This window comes from Symphalangus syndactylus, chromosome 7 (genome assembly GCF_028878055.3).
Source record: "Symphalangus syndactylus isolate Jambi chromosome 7, NHGRI_mSymSyn1-v2.1_pri, whole genome shotgun sequence".
Taxonomy (NCBI): domain Eukaryota; kingdom Metazoa; phylum Chordata; class Mammalia; order Primates; family Hylobatidae; genus Symphalangus; species Symphalangus syndactylus.
The window spans coordinates 51,596,885-51,617,972 of NC_072429.2; the positions used below are offsets into that span (position 1 = coordinate 51,596,885).

Genomic DNA, 21,088 nt, shown 5'->3' on the forward strand with positions numbered 1-21,088 from the left:
ACAAAACTGAAACAAAATCCAGGGCCCTTGAACCCTAGCCTAATGCTCTTCTAATAATGCCATATCACATTGCATAATATATTATGTGTTCTCAAACTTACCTAGACTGCTTCTGAGGTGGGGGTGGTGAGGGAAAAATACATGTGTATGTGTATACATATAAGTTTTTGCCATGCTAAACATATTTTGAGACTCTCATTAACAACTTTTACTAAAGTTTCCTGGAGGATCTCAGATTGGCAGAGTTTAGCTGTTCTCTGCCTCGTTCATGCCCAGCTTCTGCCCTCATCTCCAGGATTCTCCTGAAGAGCTGGAAGAAATTTTAGCTAGCTATGATCTGCAAGGTGTAGCTGAAATTCTATTGGCACCATCTTAAGCCTACGTTTGGGGCACTTGGTATAAAAAAATTTGAATGTTCTGTAGAAATTAAAATTACACCTTAATGATACCATTTCTAAGTAAAAAATGTACACATATATAGCTAGTTATACAACATATATTTATGCATACAAAATTACTGGAATAACATATACAAAATTTTTACATGGCTATCTTTTGGATGATGCAGTATGAACAATGATTTTCTTTTGTGTTTATCTTTGTATTAACAGTTTTTGGTACTGAATATATTTTATGTTTGTAGTTAGAGAAAACCCCCAATAAACATGATTTTAAAATCTCAACAAAGTAAAGACCTTTATGGAGATCAAGTGGCCTAGACAAGTTGAATGACACAGTAATGCTTTTCTCATCTGTTTGAAACAATCCGGAAGTAATTATATTACTCATTTATAAGATTAAAATTTTAATTCAATTTAAAATGTGAGTAAATCTGCAAGTACTCTGAGATCTATACTGCGAAAGCTTGGGCAAGAAAACCTCAGTGGGTTAACTTTTGAAAGGAAAAATGAGCTGTCCAGGTTTCTGTAGCCTGGGAATAAAAGGGAGGAAGAGTATCACACCAGTCAGATTCTACCTGCATGCTATAATCTGTAACCTACAAAACTGCTTCCTTTCGAATTAACGTATTCAGAACACCAGGAACATTTTTCCAGAGGGAATAACCATGTAGGATGTTACTGTTTTTGCTTTCTGTTTTTGTTGTTTTTTTAAAACAAACAAACAAACAAAACAAACAAACAAAAAAAACCAACTTATTCACCAGAAGATTGGTCTCTAATATTTTACCCTTGTGGATTTGTTTTTACCTTTTAAATATGTTACTAGTATTTTTATAAAATAAAATGAATCTGACCTAAAACATTAAAATGACATTTTTCTTTCCTTTCCCTTCCCTTTTGTAAAAGTTAGAAAAGTAATATATGCTTGTTGTAACAAATCCAAACAATACAGAAGTTTATAAAATAAAAAATGAGGCTGGAAGTGGTGGCTCATGCCTGTAATCCCAGGACTTTGGCAGGCCAAGGCGAGAGGATCACTGGAGCTCAGGAGTTTGAGACTAGCCTGGGCAACATGGCGACACCCTGTGTCTACAAAAAATACAAAAATAAATAAATAAATTAGCCAGGCATGGTGGTGCATGCCTGTAGTCCCAGCTACTCAGCAGGTTGAGGTGGGAGGATCACCTGAGCCCTGGAAGCGGAGGCTGCAGCAAGTCATGTTTCTACCACTGCACTCCAGCCTGGGCAACAGGAGTGAGACTCTGTCTCAAAAAATAAATAAATAGCTACTCAGGAAGCTGAGGCAGGAGAATCACTTGAACCCAGGAGGTGGAGGTTGCAGTGAGCTGAGAACGTACCACTGCACTCCAGCCTGGAAGACAGAGCGAGACTCCATTTCAAAAAAATAAATAAAAATAAATGAATAAATAAATAAATAAAATAAAGTAAACATTTTCTCTTAGTTCTCCACACCCCAAATTCCATTTCTCCAGTAATAACTTTTAAATTTTGATGTTTTTTTCATGGTATTTGAATGGTTTTTATTTTATTTTATTTTATTTTTTATTATTATACTTTAGGTTTTAGGGTACATGTGCACAATGTGCAGGTTTGTTACATATGTGCCATGTTGTTTTGCTGCACCCATTAACTCGTCCTTTAGCATTAGGTATATCTCCTAATGCTGTCCCTCCCCCCTCCCCCCACCCCACAACAGTCCCCGGAGCGTGATGTTCCCCTTCCTGTGTCCATGAGTTCTCATTGTTCAATTCCCACCTATGAGTGAGAACATGCGGTGTTTGTTTTTTTGTCCTTGCGATAGTTTACTGAGAATGATGTTTTCCAGTTTCATCCATGTCCCTACAAAGGACATGAACTCATCATTTTTTATGGCTGCATAGTATTCCATGGTGTATATGTGCCACATTTTCTTAATCCAGTCTATTGTTGTTGTGTATCTTTCTTTTGTATGTATATGTAGATATATGTTTATGTATAATTGAAAAAGTAAAATCAGATCATACTAATATATAATTATTTGGTAGCTTGCTTTCTGCCAACTTCCCAGTATATTATGGACACATTTCCAAGAGATTTACTTCATCTTTATTAAAGTACCATAGTATTCCACTGTCTAGTATACTATAAATGATCTATATACCAATAATGAATACTTAAGGTTGTTTCAAATCTTTTATTATTAGAAAAGTGCTGCCAGAAACATCCTTGCCATGCTTCTGTATGTACTGGTGCTAGTGTTTCTATCAGATAAATTTTTAGACATGCAGTGAATTACTAGGCATAGGAAATACAATTTACACTTTCGATAGATACTGAGTTTTTGCTCATTTGCTACATGAAGCAGAGGCAGAGTATTCTGTGTGGAGTTTGGGACAGGAACACTGACCCCTGAAGTCAAGCCTGGGGGTCTAACATAGTGGTCATTTGTCCAGCCTGTTTTATGGAAGGAACTGGACTCTGAGCTTTGGGGAATTTCCTGCAAGATTAATGTATATCCCACCTATACTGGTAACAGGTAAGTTATGCACAAAGATGAAGAGACAAAGCCCTAGCTAGATCAGCTCTTGCTCTCAGCACTACAATGGCCAGCGGTAATTCTTTCAGTTAAAACGACAATTAATACAGTTTCATTGAAGCTTCAAACAGAGCAGCCAGATCCTCTTCTGACTGGGGACGGGGTGCAAGCTTGGTGACCCTTTCCTGAAACAGTAAATGAAAGAAGTTACCCAGGGCTTTGAAAAGGCAGTTTGTAAAAGCTACAAAGTTATGGAAATTAACTTGGCCATAAGAATCAATGCCTTGATAAATGCCATATCTTTAAAAACGGTATTTCTTTTATACTTCATATGAGTTGATCCCCAACTCAGAGGTTTATCGCATCATACCTATTTCCCCACAGAGCTTTCGAAAGCCACTGCCCCTTGCCTTATGTCCTGGCAACAGCCTTCTGCCCAAACCAACCTTGGGGAAAACACCCCTATCATGACAAAACTAGGTCAGTCAACAACCTCTGCCAGGTTCTCTGTATGCACAGAGCTCTGAGAGAGAACTGGGTCATCCCCGACGTCTAAGACCATGTATTTTGCAACTTGGACTTAAGGCATATTCAAAAGGACTTCAGTAGAACATTAACTTTCATGCTATGTGCAACAAGTGACTCCTTTTTTTTTCTATTACCTAAGGTTTTATCTCTACGTTCCCAAGCAAATCCAGTGATTTGTTGATTTCTCCAATGATTATTGAGTCAATTCAGCAAAGACATCCAGCACATCCTACTTCTATTTATACTCTGGTCAGTAGCTTCTCGGGGACAGGGGCTAAAAGCTACAGTGATGACTCCCCTGGCGCCTGCATGAAACTGAGGAATGTCCATTTTGAGGTTCCATTTTCATGGGTCTCTGGGCATGTTTTCTATTACTGGCATGTGTTTGGGAGTGTAGCTAGTGGAAGAGAAGCTTGTGAGGCCAGGGGCTCAGCTGTGTGCACTGCTCTCTGCCCTGCGCCTACCGGAGGGCTTGACATAGTAAGTAGATGCTCAACAGTTATCTGCTGAATTAGTGAAGATGGTGGGGAGGGAGACACTGGCGTCTCAAAGTTCACATATACAAGATAGAACTCTGACTCTCCCACCCCACCGCTCCTCCCATTTTCTCATCTCAGAAATGACACCCAGTAGCTCAGGCAAAACCCAGGAGCCAGACTTGATTCCCCTTTCCCTTGCGGTGCAAGTTCAACTCATCAGCAAGAGTGTCAGTCCTACTTCCAAAATGAAGCCCCAGTAAGAGCGCTTCTCACCTCCTGTGGTACCACAACTGGAATCCAGGGCACTGCTATCACTCGCCTGTCCAGCTTGAGAAGCTTCCTAAAAGGTCTGTTTCCACTTTTGCTCCATTCTTGCCCCCCAGAGGTCATTCTCCCCACAGCAGCCAAAGTGATTTTTTTTCCAGTATAAACTGAATCCTACCATTCCTGTGTTTAACGCTCGCAGATAAATTCCCGTGGCAATTGCAACAAAACCATGGCCTCTAAGGCCACCCTGATCTGGCTCTGTTTCTTGCCCCAGCTCTAACACCTCACTTAGTCCCACCATCCCTTTTAAGTTCCTTGAACATGCTAACCTTGACCCTGCCTCAGGGCCCTTCCCCTCTGTCTGGAAAGCATTGCCCCATCATCATGCACCTTCCCAACACCCTGGCTGGAGATCTCTCCACACTTTCCCCGTGAGATCACTCTCTATCTCATTATGCAGGTTTTCCTTCATATACTGGTCATTATCTGAAATAATTTCATTTATATCTTATTTATAGATGTTCATTGTCTCTCCTCACTAGAAGGTAAGCTTCATAAAGGAGAAAAGGGACTTTATTTTCCTTCTTTTAGTATACCATACAATGCATGGTATACAGTAGGGACTCAGTCAGTATTTGTCTGGTAAAAGGAATGAAAAGAAGGATGGATGTTTTAAAAAAATTCACTCAAAATGCATCAAAAACCTAAATGTAAGAGCTAGAACCCTAAATCTCTTAGAATAATTAGGGAAAAATCTTCATGATATTGGATTTGGCAATGATTTCTTGGATGTAACACCAGAAGCACAGGGAGTCCAGTGCGGTGGTCCCAGCACTTTGGGAGGCCGAGGCAGGCGGATCACTTGAGGTCAGGAGTTCGAGACAAGCCTGGCCAACATGGTGAAACCCCGTCTCTACTAAAAATACAAAAAAAAAAAAAAAAAAAATCAGCTGAGTGTGGTGGTGGGCAGCTGTAATCCCACCTACTCAGGAGGCTGAGGCAGGAGAATTGCTTGAGCCTGGGAGGCGGAGGTTGCAGTGAGCCGAGATTGTGCCACTGCACTCCAGCCTGGCCAACAGAGCAAGACTCTGTCTCTAAAAAAAAAAAAAAAAAAGAAAAAGCAAAAGGAAAAAAGAAAAAAAAACCAGATAAACTAGGCTGAATAAAAATTTAAAACTTTTGTGCATCAAAGGACACTGTCAAGAGAGTGAAAAGACAACAAAATTAAAAAAAATTGCAAATCATATATCTGATAAGGGATTAACATTCAGGATATAAAAATTATTCTGGTTGGGCACAGTGGCTCACACCTGTAATCCCAGCACTTTGGGAGGCCGAGGCGGGTGGATCACGAGGTCAAGAGATGGAGACCATCCTGGCCAACACGGTGAAACCCCTTCTCTACTAAAAATACAAAAATTAGCTGGGTGTGGTGGTACGCGCCTGTAGTCCCAGCTACTCAGGAGGCTAAGGCAGGAGAACTGCTTGAACCCAGGAGGCGGAGGTTGCAGTGAGCCAAGATTGCACCACTGCACTCCAGCCTGATGACAGAGCAAGAATCCATCTCAAAAAAAAAAAAAAAAAAATTATTCTCGCAACTCACCAACAAAAAACCTCAAACAGCTCAATTCAAAAATGGGCATAGGACTTGATTAGTTATTTCTCCAAAGAATATATATAAATAGCCAATAAGCACATGAAAAGATGCTCACCATCCTTAGTCATCTGGGAAATGCAAATCAAAACAATAAGATACCACTTCACACCATTAGAATGGCTATTACACACACACACAAAAGAAAAATAACAAGTGTTGTTGAGGATGTGAAGAAACTGAAGCCCTGGTGCACTGTTAATGGAAATGTAAAATGGTGCAGCCACTATAGAAAACAGTTTAGCAGTTCCTCAGAAAGTTAAACATAGAGTTACTATATGATACAACAATCCTACTCCTAGGTATATACCCCAAAGAATTGAAAGCAGGGACTCAAATAGATACTTGTACACCAATATTCATCGCAGCATTATTCATAATAGTCAAAAGGTGGAAACAACCCAAGTGTCTATCAATAGGTAAATGCATAACCAAAACGTAGTATATCCATACAATGGAATATTATTCAGCCATAAAAAAGGAATAAAATTCTGACACATGCTACAACGTGGATGAACACTAAAGGCACTGTGCTGGGTGAAATAAGCCAGTCACAAAAGGACAAATATTGTATGATTTCACTTACATGAGGTACCTAGGATAGGCAAATTCATAGAGACAGAAAGTAGGACAGAGGTTCCCAGGGGCTACGAGAAGGGGAGAACGGGGAATTCGTGTTTAATGGACATACCACTTGTTTGGCATGATTAAAAAAAAAGTTCTGAAAATGGATAGTGGTGATGGTTGAACAACATAGTGCATGTACTTAATGGCATGGCCTTGTACACTTAAAAATGGTTAAAATGGTGAATTTTATGTTATACATATTTTATCACAATTTAAAAGATAAGTTAAAGAAGGAAGAAAGGAAAGAGGAAGAAAGATGAGAGAGGGGTGGGGGACAATGCCTATGAGTATGGGTGAGGCAAAGACAAAGTTTCACATCCCAGCAGATTTTTAGGAGACCCTAAGGAATTTTGGAAATCCGTAGCAAGGCAGAGGGTCTCATTATGTATGTGTTTGTTCAGGGTCAAGAACTGAAGTTCAGTGTTTGCTGTAACTGCAGATGATGGCAAGTTACTTTGTTCATAATGGGAGAGAGTCTTATCTGATGAGCTCAAAGGCCCTTGACATGATCCTGTTTATCTTTGGTGGAGCAGTGCAGGACTCTTAGAAGTACTTGAAGCCAAGCCTGAGCTGAGTTTCTGTTTCACGTTTCTGGCCCCCAGTGATTGGTTAAACAGGACAAGGACATAAAGTTTGTGATATGTCCCTATACCTATCAGCTCTGCCATATAAAAGCTAAACTCTCTCAGAATTAAGGTATGTTAAGCAATGATGTGCTATTATTTATAGGCATGTAAGACTGAAGGACAACTCATTAACATGGGAACGAAATAAATTCAGACATCTACTTTTAGCACATTCATGAAATAACAACATTTCAGCTGGCCTGTCTACCAGGGAGTGGAAGTGCTCATTTGGGTAGACAGCACTCCTCAGTAATGAAATGTTTTGATTTGAAATGTAAATGTTTCTTTCCAGGGTTTCAGAAATCCAGCTTGGAAGATTAATATATTCTTGCCTGCTCCCCTTGTAGCCTGGCTATGGCAGTTGAAAGCCTCTGTACACAGGGCTGCTATTAGCTGCCACCAGTATGGGCTGTGTTGGTCAAGAATACTGGCCTGGTTGTTCCTTCCAGGGAAAACCAATCCTTCACTGCTGAACAGAAAAGAACCTTCATCAAATGTCAACTACATTGAATAACCTTTCTGGTGACGTTCTTTGGAGGAGCCAGTATATTCTTCTCACTACCTTAAATCCTGGAGATATTAATAAGTGAAGATTAGTCTATTGCATGTGTAAAACTCTGAAGTGGCCACAGCATTCCTCTAAAACAGTCACTGCCATCAAACAAACAAACAAACAAAATTCCATAGTAGTTATTCATCTGCAAAATGGACAAGCTTATTTCTAAGATTCCTATCAAAGTCCTATCAATCTGTGAATATACACATATCTCAATCACGTGGACTCCAAATGAACCTAGGGCTAGATAATTAAAATTAACTATATTTCTCTGAATCATGAAAACAAGATCAGAGGAAAAAAGGCAGCAGATGCCTTGGGGTGCTTTATGAATACAGCTTGAGGAAAATCTGGCTTCCCACTTTAAGACAGAACTTATATCCAAAAGATTCCATTTACCTCCCATTTTTGTAAAACTAAGAAATTGGTTTTGTCCAATTAAGGTTTTGCTATCTGTGATTTCCCAGTATCACATGTGCACTGAGGCATTCAGAATGATATCTAATTAACTTGCTATTTTAGTGTTAATTTAGTGCTATTTTAGTGGTCTCAAATGTTAGGCTGGATTTGCTGCTATGTGGAATAGCTTTTGAAAGTGACAGTCTGGGCTGGTTGCAGTGGCTCACGCCTGTAATCCCAGCACGTTGGGAGGCTGAGGTGGGCGGATCACCTGAGGTCAGGAGTTTGAGACCAGCCTGGCCAACATGGTGAAACCTTGTCTCTACTAAAAATACAAAAATTAGCTGGGCATGGTGGTGTGTGCCTGTAATACCAGCTACCCGGGAGGCTGAGGCAGGAGAATCACTTGAACCCGGCAGGCAGAGGTTGCAGTGAGCCAAGATTGCACCACTGCCCTCCAGCCTGGGCAATGGGAGTGAAACTCTGTCTCAAAAACAAAAAACAAAACAAACAAAAGAAAGTGACAGTCTGACCACAGTAGAATTAGAACAGTAAACACCTGTCAGTGTGTGCTGATGGCCAGCAATCAAATGGCCAAGGGTATTAGACAGTTTCATCTGAAAATCATGGATACCATTCTTAGAGGTGGACCCACACATTTTCCTGAACACTTTCCTGGGCTAAATAAATCGAACCTTTTGGAGGGCCCCTTGCAGGGTGGACAGTGTCACTGGGACCATGCCATAAAGCCAGAAGCTACATTAAAATTGCAGTGAATGCCAGGCACTGTGCCTCATATCTATAATCCTAGGACTTTGGAAGCCAAGGCAGGAGGATTGCTTGAGCTCAGGAATTCGAGACCAGCCTGGTAACACAGTGAGACCTATTGTGAACAAAAAAGTAAAAAAATTAGCCTTGTATGGTGGCATACACCTACAGTGCTGGCTACTCAGGAGGCTGAGGACAGAGGATCACTTGAGCCTGGGAGGTCAAGGCTGTGGTGAGCTGTGATTATGCCACTGCACTCTAGCCCTGTCCCTCCCCCCGGAAAAAATCACTATGACCACTCAGTCTAGGTTGTCCCTGAGCTTTCATGGCTCCCCTGTCTTTGGTTGAGTCCTAGTCAGTCTAAGGAAACTTTTCAAAAAGTTATCCTCAGTCAGCCATTAAAGCTTACCTAGACAGAGGACTTAGGAGGAGAGGAATGGAGGTATGTGTTCATTTAACATGTTTACTAGCCTGTGCTAGGTGCAATGGAAAATGGATGAGCCAAGCAGACAGATTCCTGCCCTCACAGAACTTACAGGCAGGTAGGCTTGGATAAAATAACTGTGAGGGCCTTAGAGGGTCTGATTTTTTTAGTGATTTGGTCCCCTGGATGTATGGGTTAGAATCAAGGGTTTGTGGGTTAGCCCAGGGTCTCTGCTATACTTTGAGACTCCTTTGTTTCTTGTTCATTTCTATTTGTAGATGCAATTGAATTCACTGAGCCTGAATCCAAATCAGGGAAACTGGTGGTTCATGGACTATGTTTCATTTGTGCATTGGAAACCAGAGAATTCAACACAAACATCAAGATTGCTGATTTTTCTTGAGAGTTGGAAGTTCTACCAACACTGGGACCTGATTTTCTGCTTGGTGATGATAAACTGTAGCTGAGCTGCTCGCCCAATTAGATGGGTCATGTGCCTTCTGGCTTACCAAAGTCCCCACCACTCCCTAAGGCCTTACATGACATTGTTCACTGCTATTCTCTACCTGGCTCCTGTGGACACATGAGTCTATGAACACAATCTATACAAATATTATCTTAAGTGAGTGGTGAGGCTGTCAACATTCTAAGCACTAGTGAAGTGGGGAGGAAGAAGCTAGTTTGAGGCCCTGCCTACTTGGAGTGGGGTGAGGGAAAAGCACCAGCACTTGTGGCAAGCAGGCTGCTGTGTAAGTGGATGTTTCAGCTGCTAACTCTGTTCCATGGTCAGGGAATGCCTTAGCCTGTGGCAGAAGATCCTTATCCTCATACCCTCATAGCACTAAGGTGACCTCTGCCTTTCCCACATTGGCCAGGAGGACTAAAGGAGTATTCTGGGCATGGTGACTACGGTGTGGTCCACCAACCAAGCACTCATGCTCTGAGCTCTCTCTTTATTGTGAATTGCAATGAACAGGACCTTGGCCTATTAGGATCTGATGTGCTAGCTCAAGAGAGGTCCACTGAGGGATCAGAGCTCTTCGTGAGAACCTCGGAAGAGCAAACTTTACACCTAGTATGATTCTACTGAATTAGGGATGAAGCTCCATTTACATTCTTCACAAAAATTTAAGAAATGAAATCAGACCCATAGTGACACAGATATGTATCAAGTATACAATCTCCCACATTCATCGAAAGCAATTTGGTGATAGTGTTAATTGAAAGGCCATGCTTATTCTTCACAAAATAGTAGAGACCTGGAACTCTTTTACAATGGAAAATAATATTGGTGGTCCTTCTGGAACAGCTTCACATAGTTATTTATAGGAGCCCTTCAAAGGACAGAAATGGGGAAAAGGGAAATTGTGCCATAGTTCAAGATCAGTTTGGTTGTTTTTGCCTTGAATTATCATAAAGGATCCATCCCTTCATGAAAATTTTCACAAAAGCCTCACCTCAGCTACAGCTGTATGGATGAACAGAAAGGCGAGGGCCTGGCCCTGTTGCACCGGGAAAGGACAGAACTGCTGTCTGCTGTGGAGGAGACCCGAGAACCACTGGGGAGCCCTGGTTTCCATCCCCGCTAGCCCGCCACCAACGGAGCATGTCTTTCTGGAGGCGCTAGGCTCCTTCGCAGGGAGTGAGGAGCGTGCCGGTCTCTTACCTGGGGCAGGGTTCCTTTCACTAGTGCGGGGATATCAGCTTTGGAGTAACCAACGGCTGCTAGGCCATCATCAACATCCAGATCGAATAAGAATTTCCGGAGCGTGTCTGCCAACACCAGCCCTGCATCTTGGATCCTGGCAGTGCGGGTGTCAGCCCCTAGAAGACATAAAGCGCTGACTGTAGGGAGAGAGGAGGAAACGGGCTCTGGCTGGAGTTCAGTCACAAGATCAGTGAATACACCATGCACACCCACGGGGTCTCCTTAACGCCTAGCACGGGGCCATCGTGTGCCTCCGCAGGAGGGCCCAAGTTGGCTGGGGGAGCTCACTTAGCTCTGACATTTTGGAGGGGCTGCCAAGTCCTATATGCTCGCCCCTTGTGTGGTAGAAAGAAGAGGAACAAAGACAAGAAGAGAGGTGCAGAACAAGGCAAGAAAGTCGGCTGGTGCTGGGATGGAGGAATGAATATTTGAAGAACACACAGCTTATGTAATTTCAAGGCTTGGAATTTGCTGACATCTAGAGGTGTATGATGTCTTCAACGTCTTTTCCCACAGCAACATCTTAGAAAAAGACAAATCCTTTGCAAACGCCCTGTGAGACAAGCTTACAGAAGTACAAAAGCTCCAAAATTAAACACCAAAAAGAAAATAAGCACAACAAAAATGGATTATGTGTGAACAGGGAAGAAAACTTTTGTCCTCTATAGCTATAAAACTTTTAATTTTAGATTCTGTTGCCAAAGAGCAGGGGAGGTTCCTCTAAATAAATATTATAGAACCAGCTGGGCAGGACCAAGAACATGAAGGCTCTCAGAAAACAGCGTTTCGTATGCAGATAATAATGGTATTGATGAAAGAAGATTCGTGAGGGCAGAATTTGTACATGATTAGTAATTAAGAGACCGGGCCTGGTGGCTCACATCTGTAATCCCAGCACTTTGGGAGGCTGAGGCAGGAGAATCTCTGTAATCCCAGCACTTTGGGAGGCTGAGGCAGGAGAATCTCTGTAATCCCAGCACTTTGGGAGGCTGAGTCAGGAGAAACACTTGAGTCCTGGAGGTCAAGACCAACCTGAGCAGTAAGACCCTGTCTCTGTTAAAAAATATATATGTAAAATAAAAATTAAAAAATAATGCATATAATCACGGAAATGGCAATCTGGAAGAGCCGTGCAGGAGGTTCTGCCCTCAGGCAGGGTGACAGAGAAAGTTCCCAGAGGAAGGGAACTGATTTCACAACCCTTAGCACCCTGCATTCTCATGTATTCTAGCCAAACACATTCACTGCCAAGAAGTAAGGCCCTCTACAGAGTGTAGCATTATGTGAAGTCTACGCAAAATGCCTCCCACAGTAGTCTAAGTCTACTTTCTCTTGTATTGTTCAAAAGGAGATTGTGACTGCTTTCACTTCCATATTGAATGAAGCATATTATTAAATCGGTTTTTAGCTTTCTCTTCCATGACAGTGAGAACTCTTAGGAATCCAGGAAAAGGTATGAATAGAACCAGATACAGGGCTGGCTGGGAGAGCAGCCGGTTGGAAGGTAAACCTTGTCTGACAAGACCAGTCTGTATTACCCAGCGGCAGCTAAAATATGGATTAGGTGGAGCGGTGACACATGGTACGAAGTTTATGAAGTTTTAATGTTCCTGGGAATGCTGCCATAAAACACACCATGGAAACCTCTCCATTTTCCTATGAGGTGTTACAGAAAAAAAAAGAGATGGTAGGAAAAAGAATACATCAGTCTAAAGCTAAGAAATCTAAGACGACATGGAGAATCAAAATATTTCATCGTGTGGGATAGCTAAGTGTAGATAACATTAAAACTTCCCATTCAAGAAGGAAGAGTCAGTGGGTTCTTCCAGCCTGGAATTTGTCTAACAGAGGAACTCCCTTTTCAGTAGTGCTGCTAGTTGCCTGGAGTGTTAACTTTAAGTTCTCTAAGATTTTCCCATTTATCATAAATGTAGCCTATGATTTGTGCTCTCTCTTCTTACTTACATGGTTTGAATATTTACAAAGGCAGCTGAGTCCCAAAATATGGCTGAACAACATCTCCAGTCCGAAAGAGAAAAGGGGCACAGATCCTTGGCAAAGTTGCACTGTTTCCCCCCTGCACCCTCTGGGAAATGGAGCCCCTGGCCCCTCTCTGCCCTGGGCTTGTGTCATTAACATTCCCAGCACAGCACCTGGGACTCAGCGGGAGCTCCTGCAGGAGGATGTCTGCGGTCCTTCTCTACCTCCCTGGAAATAATCTCTCCAACGGCTGGGCGAGGAGAGCATAATGAAGTTTTCTTTTTAGCCTTTCCCTTCTTGCCCTAACTAAACACAAGTGGCAGAATAAGATGTTTTGCAAGTTAATAAAATATTCAAGTCTACTTAAAAGAGTTCTTGTATTAGCAAAACACCAACATTTTACCTACCATTAAAGCTATCTTGAATATCATTTTATTTCTGGTAAGATTCAAAAAGTACTGTGGATATCTTATTATTGACAGTATTTATTCTACAGTATGGCAAACAGACTCCTCTTTCAGGATATTTTTATAAAGTTTCTAGTTGATCAGGAGCTTTGCAGGCTTTGGTGAAAAAAAGTTTCCAGTTGTTTTGATTCTCTATAATTAGGAATTTATTCCTGCTTCCTGATATAGATTCATTTTATTATCGAACACAGCAAAAGTCATTTATAACATTGAAAATATAAAAATAATTATACTTTCCCTTGAGACAAGAACAGGAAACAGTGTTACTACAAACGTAACAGACTCAATACTCTCAGAAACATAATAATGACAGAATTTTAGTGCTAGACAGGGCTTTGGTCAAGTCACTGACATTTTTAATCATATATTTATATTTTAAAAATGTTTTTAAAGAAACAGGGTCTCACTATGTTGCCCAGGCTGGTCTCAAACGTCTGGGCTTAAGCTATCCTCCCACCTCAGCCTCCCAAAGTGTTAGGATTACAGGTATGAACCACTGTGCCCAGCCTGACATTTCATTATTAAGCTATCGCAAAGCAATATTTTTTGGTATTGTCCTTTATGGTTCTTTTTTTTTTTTTTTGAGAGAGAGAGAGAGAGTCTCACTCTGTCTCCCAGGCTGGAGTGCAGTGGCATGATAACAGCTCACTGCAGCCTCAACTTCCTGGGCTCAGGTGATTCTCCCACTTCAGCCTCCCAAGTAGCTGGGACTATAGTCTTGCACTACCGTATCCGGCTAATTTTTTTTTTTTTTTTTGTAGAGATGGGGTTTTGCCATGTTGCCCAGGCTGGTCTTGAAACTCCTGGGCTCAAGTGATCCACCCAACTCAGCCTCCCAAAATGCTGGGATTATAGGTGGGAGCCACTGTGCCTGGCCGGTCACAGAATTTTGCGTAATGGTTCATACCCAGTATTTCTGCCATCTCCAGGTGTCGCTCTGGAAACATCTGGGCCGTGAAAGTGAACACCGCTGGGGACGTGAGCACCACAGAAAGGCCATGGGGCTGGGGAGAAATGAAATGCGGTGACTGGCAGATGACAAAGCCGTTCTTCCCTACATATTCTAGATATTAAGTTACTTTACCCCCTACTCTAAGCAGGCGAGAATTGGCAAATATATTTATGGAAATTGGGAGGATTACAATATTTAATTAAATAACTTATTCTTATGATTTTACCACCAGTGGGTGATCCACATTGTAATCCTTTGCTTTATACGTCTTCACTAAACCTGAAATTGGGTAAGACATTCCATGGCTAGAAAAGAAAGAAAATCCTTATGTTCATACACAGTTATCAAAATTCAAGTCAACAATAGAAAGATACTCTTATGGGGATGCCTGTCACAGTCTCTAGACAGTTTCATTACCTGAAAAAGTGATATGTTCTGTTTTCTTGGATATAAGGATATATTATGATGTCTAGGACATGTAGTGCATTCATTAGCAAAACTTCTGAAAATGCCTAAATTCAAATGCTCATAGAATTGTATGACATTAAAAAGTATTGATCCAGAAGTAGCTCCCTGAACCCATTAGTTAACATTACGATCTCAAAGACTTGGGAATTCACTTTGAAGTTTCTGTAATAAGCTCTGGGCATGTGTTTTCTGTTTTACCCTGGCAGTTCCTTGGCAGTGTGCTCCCAGATGACGTCGGGGGAATTTTGTGAGTCAGGATGTGCTGTATTTGATGACGTGCAAGCTTGACCCACCAGTGATCTGTCCCGCCAGTAACTGATAGATCCCTTCAAATGTTACATACTCACAGAGTCCAGTCAGAAATGATTATTCTAGCCTGACAGGCTATGTTAATCATTTCTGGTTTGACTGGTTTCTCTTACCTGAATTCTACCTTAAGGATTTGTTTAGATTTAGTTGACATCAAGAAAAGGCATCATGGTTTTTGTTTTTACTGAAAAATTCTTTTTTTTTTTTTTTTTTTTAGAGACGGTATCTCACTCTCTCACCCAGGCTAAAGTGCAATGGTGTCATCATAGCTCAATGCAGCCTTGACTTCCTAGGCTCAAGTGAGGAAGGATCCAGCCACCACGCTCAGTGAAAAATTTTTTATATCCCCTTGAACTATTGATGAACAAATAGGAAAATATTATAGTTTTTTTTGTTGTTGTTGTTGTTTATTTGGGTTTTTTGAGACAGGGTCTCGCTCTGTTGCCCGGGCTGGAGTGGTGCAATTCTGGCTCACTGCTGCCTCAACCTCCCTGGCTTAAGCGATCCTCCTGCCTCAGGGTGGCTGAGACTACAGGTGTTTGAGTAGCTGGGACTACAGGCACGCACTACCACACTTGGCTAAGTTTTGTATTTTCTTTTGTAGAGACAGGGTTTCATCATGTTGTCCAGGCTGGTCTTGAACTCCTGGGCTCAGCTCAAGGGATCCATCCAGCTCAGCCTCCCAGTGTTGGGATTAGAGGTGTGAGCCACCGCGCCCAGCCATGGGTATTTCTTCAGGCTAGATTCCTAGAAGTGAATTGGTGGGCCCAGGGGCATAAATATTTTTCAGGCTCTGGGTACATTTTGCTCACTTGCTTTTTGGAAAGATGTTGCCAATTTATGCTCCCATCAGTGGTAGATCATCAGAGGCTGATCATTCCTTGCGCTCGCCCTAGCAAAGGCTTATTCTTAATTTTCAAAGTTCAATGGTTTTCAAATTTAAAGCGACATACCAATAAAGTTTCAATCAATGAGATTAATTCTGGGCTATTGACAAGCATTCTGATCCCTTTCTTTTGTGAGAGATTGGGGGAAAAATCCTACATTTAAGTTTAAAAAATCCACAACACATGGTGAGTATGTGGAGAAATCAGAACCTTCACCCACTGCAGGTGGGAATGTAAAACAGTGCAGATGCCGTGGAAAACAGTCTGTCGGTATCTTAAAATTTAAACACAGAATTACCATATGACCCAGCAATTCTGCTCCTACATATATAAGAAGAGAAAGGAAAACCTATGTCCATAGAGAGGAAAAAAGCTAGACACAAAAGACCACATATTCTATGATTCCATTTACATGAAATGTCTAGAATGGGGAAGTCTACAGAGATAGAAAGTAGGCTGGGCCCGGTGGCTCATGTGTGTAATCCCAGCACTTTGGGGGATGGAGGCGGGTGGATAAGTAAGGTCAGGAGTTTGAGACCAGCCAGGCCAACATGGTGAAACCCCGTCTCTACTTAAGAAATATAAAAAAATTAGCTGGGTGTGGTGGTGCACATCTGTAATCCCAGCTAATCAGGAGGCTGAGGCAGGAGAATTGCTTGAACCTGGGAGGTGGAGGTTGCAGTGAGCCAAGACTGCGCCATTGCACTCCAGCCTGGACAACAGAGTGAGACTCCATCTCAAAAAAAAAATTAAAAAAAGAAAAAAGAAAAAGAAAAAGAAAGTAAATTGGTAGTTACTAAGTATTGGGGAAGGTGGGGGAATTGGTGGATGACAGCTAGGAGGTATGGGATTTCTTTTTGGGGTGATAAGATGCTCTAAAATTGATGGTGGTGGCATAACTTTGTGAATATATTAGAAACTAATGTTCTGTACATTTTAAATGGGTGAATTGTATAGTATGTGAATTATACCTTAAAAATATGTTATTAAAAAACCCAGTAAACCACACTCAATTTAAGAATACATTTAGGTCTCTACTTTAGCTGGTGGTGGAAAAAAGAAAAAAAGAAAAAGAATACATTTAGGAACATAAAAGAATACATTTAGGAACCACATTCAATTTAAGAATACATTTAGGTTTCTACTTTAGCTGGTGGTGAAAAGAGGAAAAAAAGAAAAAAAAGAATACATTTAGGAACATAAAGTTAAATTTCTTCCTTCTACAGCATATTTAAATTTTACCACCTGTCCTGAATTATAAACATTAAAAATTTGTTAAAGCAATAGCTTGAGTAAAGAAATGAAATCTCAGACTTGCTCACCACAGATGAACACCAGCATTTCCAAAGCCGATGCCAGCAAAAGCACTCGCCAAGTGCATATGAGACCTTGCTTCAAGATCATCGGGGTTTCTGACAGCCCTGTGAACGATATAAATACCTAACAATAACACATCAACATTGGCAATTCCTACAGAATAAGGAGCTGCCTTAGGGAAAGATATGGGGGAAGAAAAAAGAAATGCTACTTGGTAGGAAGAAAAATTAGGCAAGTTATTCAAATGACGCCTTGTCTTCTAAATGAAAACTGAAGAGAAACATATTTTCTTATCAACTGTTTCAGCAAAGGCATAATAAACATGCTGTCAGCTGCTCATGTGATGTAAAAGCGCCGGCGGAGGCAACGCGCTGGTCCCTGGATGGCGAGGGCCACTCCAGGAAGGTGTCCTGAGACTCATTCTTCTTCTTCATTTGTCAGTGCTGTTGACGGCCCTGTGAAGGGATGTAAACATTCTCAGATGCCCGGGGCTACCTGCCGGCCAGCGCTCTTTCTCTCTGAGACACTGCCTCCCATTGGACCCAATGGGGGCCTCTTTATATCTGTGGTTGCTGCACCTCTATGCCAACATTATTGAGGAAGTGGATGTTATTGTCGAATGAGCCTTAGCTTGCTCTGGGTGTCCCCAGTGCCACTTTGGAAAAGTAAATTCTCAAAAGCCGCTTTCTGATTGTGCACAGCCTTCCTGCACTCACTGCTAAAACCTTGCCCCAGGGAAGAAGCCTGAAGACTGTCAAGGGAACCTACTTTTCATGAAAGTGGGCTTTTTTTGCAATTTTGCCTTGCATAAGAGTTCCTGTGGCGAAATAAAAAAGCACAGCCTTTTTTTTCCCCCTTTCATTTGAAATGTTCCTTTCATGTGGAATGGTTGGGTGTTCCTGCCTCCTTTCTGAAACCCCATGTTAGTTCCTTATTCTCCCAATGACAAGGCGAAGTAGCAGGTGATGGAACTTTCAGCTTTCCTCTGTCCATCTCTCCTTATCTACCACTGCCAAGCCTCTGTCCCTGTCAGATAAACTGGCTCCCCATGATGCGTGTCTGCTTGGACCTAGTCAAGTGCTGCTGTGCTGTCCTGGGAGTCTCCCACAAACCTGAAACAGTATTGGGTTCCTTCCTGCTGCTCTGCTACAAATGCAATTCCAGGGCTCCTTTGTCAGTGGAGCTTCTAGCTTAAGGCCGGAGGAAGCACCGTGCTCATGTCTAGGCCTAGCCTACCTGTGGCCGTTCCGTCCATTACGTATAAATACAAAAGTGAGCCTGACTTTGAGTATGTCCTAATATCTCAGGTATCAGCTTTCATCCTAAGTATATCTCTGCTGTCTCAGAACCTGATTGCTATTTGCTCTCCTGTAGCCTATGGCTATACATGTATGTATATACTTGTGTTCATAAATCTTTCACAACCTCTTAGGAATCTTTTTACATTTTCTGCCTTTTATATCTCCTGGGACAGCAATCTCTACTCTTTTCTTTCCTTTTTTAAATTGAGACAGGGTCTTGCTCTGTCACCCAGGCTGGAGTGCAGTGGTGCAGTCATAGCTAACTGCAACCTCGAACTCCTGGCTTCAAGCCATCCTCCTGCCTCGGCCTCCCAAAGTACTGGGATTACTGGTGTGAGCCATTGTGCCCAGCCCACATTTATTTCTTAAGTTTAGTTCATTTGAGTTAACTCAATGGATGGATTCTGTGTGTCTTCGGACAGGGCCTGGATGGGCATAGCCAACATCTGCCAGTGTGGGTCTCATTTCTGCCCTGGGGAGCCAAATCTCAAAGGACACCACCCTTCATCCTAGCTTGGCTCCTAGTTTGTCCCCTGTCTGCCTTTGCCTTTTAGGGACTGAAGGACCCAGTTTTCATCTGCCTGTCCCTTGGGTCCCTCCAGAGGCTGCTGGTGTCTGGGGCTTCTGCGCATCCACTGACTGCTTTTCTGGTGAACAGACCTGCTCAGGATATTTCAGGCTCAGGCATGTCATGTTTCACGTGCTGGCAGAATGTGGGCCTCCTGTTCTATTTCTATCCCCTTTGGGGTGACATACCTCTTCAGATACTTAGCCACGATCCGCAGCGCGTGGATAGCCCAAATGTCGCTGATTGGGTTGCTGCCCTGGTATGCAGGCCGTGTGATGGGATTTGAAGGGCAGGGGCTCCGCAGGTGGTAGGGCAGGGTAGTGTATGACTCCAGGGCATGGCTAACAAGAAATATTGAAAGGACAGAGATGGAAAGTGTCGTCTTCCTCCTTCCCTCCATTTAGATCACAGCCTGTCTTGGAGCTGTTTGGCATTCAACCCACGGTGGATATATTATCTAACACTGATGATCACAGTACATTCTACCAGCCCACCTCTTGCCTACAACAGTCATTACTTATAATATAAATTAATACAGTTGAGTTTACATTAACAGAATTACAGTATTTTTGAGTGGTATGTATAAGATTTTATATGGACCTTTTCTAGTGTCGATACATTTTTGTGGTGTCGAATTATATATTTGAGCAACAAAAAACCACTGAATCTAAAAAATGACTTCCTTGTGGAAGATATTTACCATTTTATACCTTGCATTGATCAAATACCATATTACCAAAAGTGGGTCAGAGCTACACCAGACTCCTATGAAAATTACAGTGTAATGAGTGAGAATATAGACTTTGGGGTCAGCTGCCCAGCTGTCAATCCTGGAACAAGATATTCCTGCTGTGGACCCGGTGTGAGGCACTATCCTTCTTGTGACTCTCAGACAGGGATAAATAATAGTACTGGTTCATGATGTGGCTGTGAAAATTCGATGAGTTGACACATGTAAAGTATTTAGAAGAGTACCTGGCACATTGTACACCTCAGTATTCACTATTATTATTAATTCTTGGCCTGAAGAAAAAGCAGATCTTTTTCTCTTATGTACCCTAAACTCAGAGTTTGCTATTTCAAGAGCTAAGCTTCATAGCTGCCTCCACCTGATGGCCTGCATGACTTCCAGCTCATCAACTGCAGAAGAGAACAGACATCACCATCTAGATCAGTGATGTACTGGAAACACAGTGTAACATGAACTATGTTTTGCATGAATTATAGTTTTCAGTATAATTCCCCATGGGGGCCTCTGTAGTGTTTCTGGGACACTCTCCTTTCACGTGACTGTGAAGGGAGATGACCCCATGTTTTGCATGAATTACAGTTTTCATTTTCCCTAGAATGGAGGAATTACTCTCTTCTACATATGAGAAGCAGATAATATTTTTTGGACAAATCATTAGAAAATTGTTTTGGAAATTAGTTTGTAGATGGATATGAAGGCTTTGTAGTTCTAAGCAGGGAATGTGTGAATAATGCAAGAATGAGGTGTCCACATGGGGAAGTTGGGGTGGCTGGTGAGGCCACTGTAGTCAGTGTGTGACCTCTGCCTTGCAGCACATCTAGACTGCATCAGATCCCAAATCCAAGTGCAGATTTGTTTCTCAGGGGCGGACTCACTGAGCTGAGCTCACAGAAACTATGTGTAAAGCCTGGAAGTCAGCTTAATGCTTTATGACAAGAAACATAACTGCTGAGCAGACATCAGAGTCTTCCAGGTGGCACCTTCTCTCCCTACAGTCAAGCCCTAGGATGGCCACTTTATGATCAGAAGTCCATGGAGTCCTAATGAGGGGAGCTACCTCGAAGATTTAATACATGGCTTGTCCACCTTCAGAACAGGCCACTGGGCCTTACGGG

At 42.1% G+C, this 21,088-nt stretch overlaps 1 protein-coding gene across 4 annotated transcripts in view; it reads right to left on the reverse strand.

The window, feature by feature from the left end:
* Positions 1–2,581: 2,581 nt before the first annotated feature.
* Positions 2,582–21,088, reverse strand: part of ADHFE1 (alcohol dehydrogenase iron containing 1) — a 36,749-nt gene continuing 18,242 nt past the window's right edge. For 3 of the 4 annotated variants that reach the window (XM_055286196.2, XM_055286198.2, XM_063643262.1), the window contains 6 exons: positions 19,411–19,563; positions 17,359–17,457; positions 14,599–14,677; positions 14,328–14,424; positions 10,932–11,089; positions 2,582–3,122 (listed from right to left, as the gene is read on the reverse strand). In XM_055286196.2, the coding sequence (XP_055142171.1) occupies positions 3,039–3,122; positions 10,932–11,089; positions 14,328–14,424; positions 14,599–14,677; positions 17,359–17,457; positions 19,411–19,563 (670 nt within the window). In that variant the 3' untranslated portion in view covers positions 2,582–3,038. Of the gene's footprint in view, positions 3,123–10,931; positions 11,090–14,327; positions 14,425–14,598; positions 14,678–17,358; positions 17,458–19,410; positions 19,564–21,088 lie in introns of those variants that run through there. The other variant, XM_063643263.1, reaches the window with a different exon arrangement.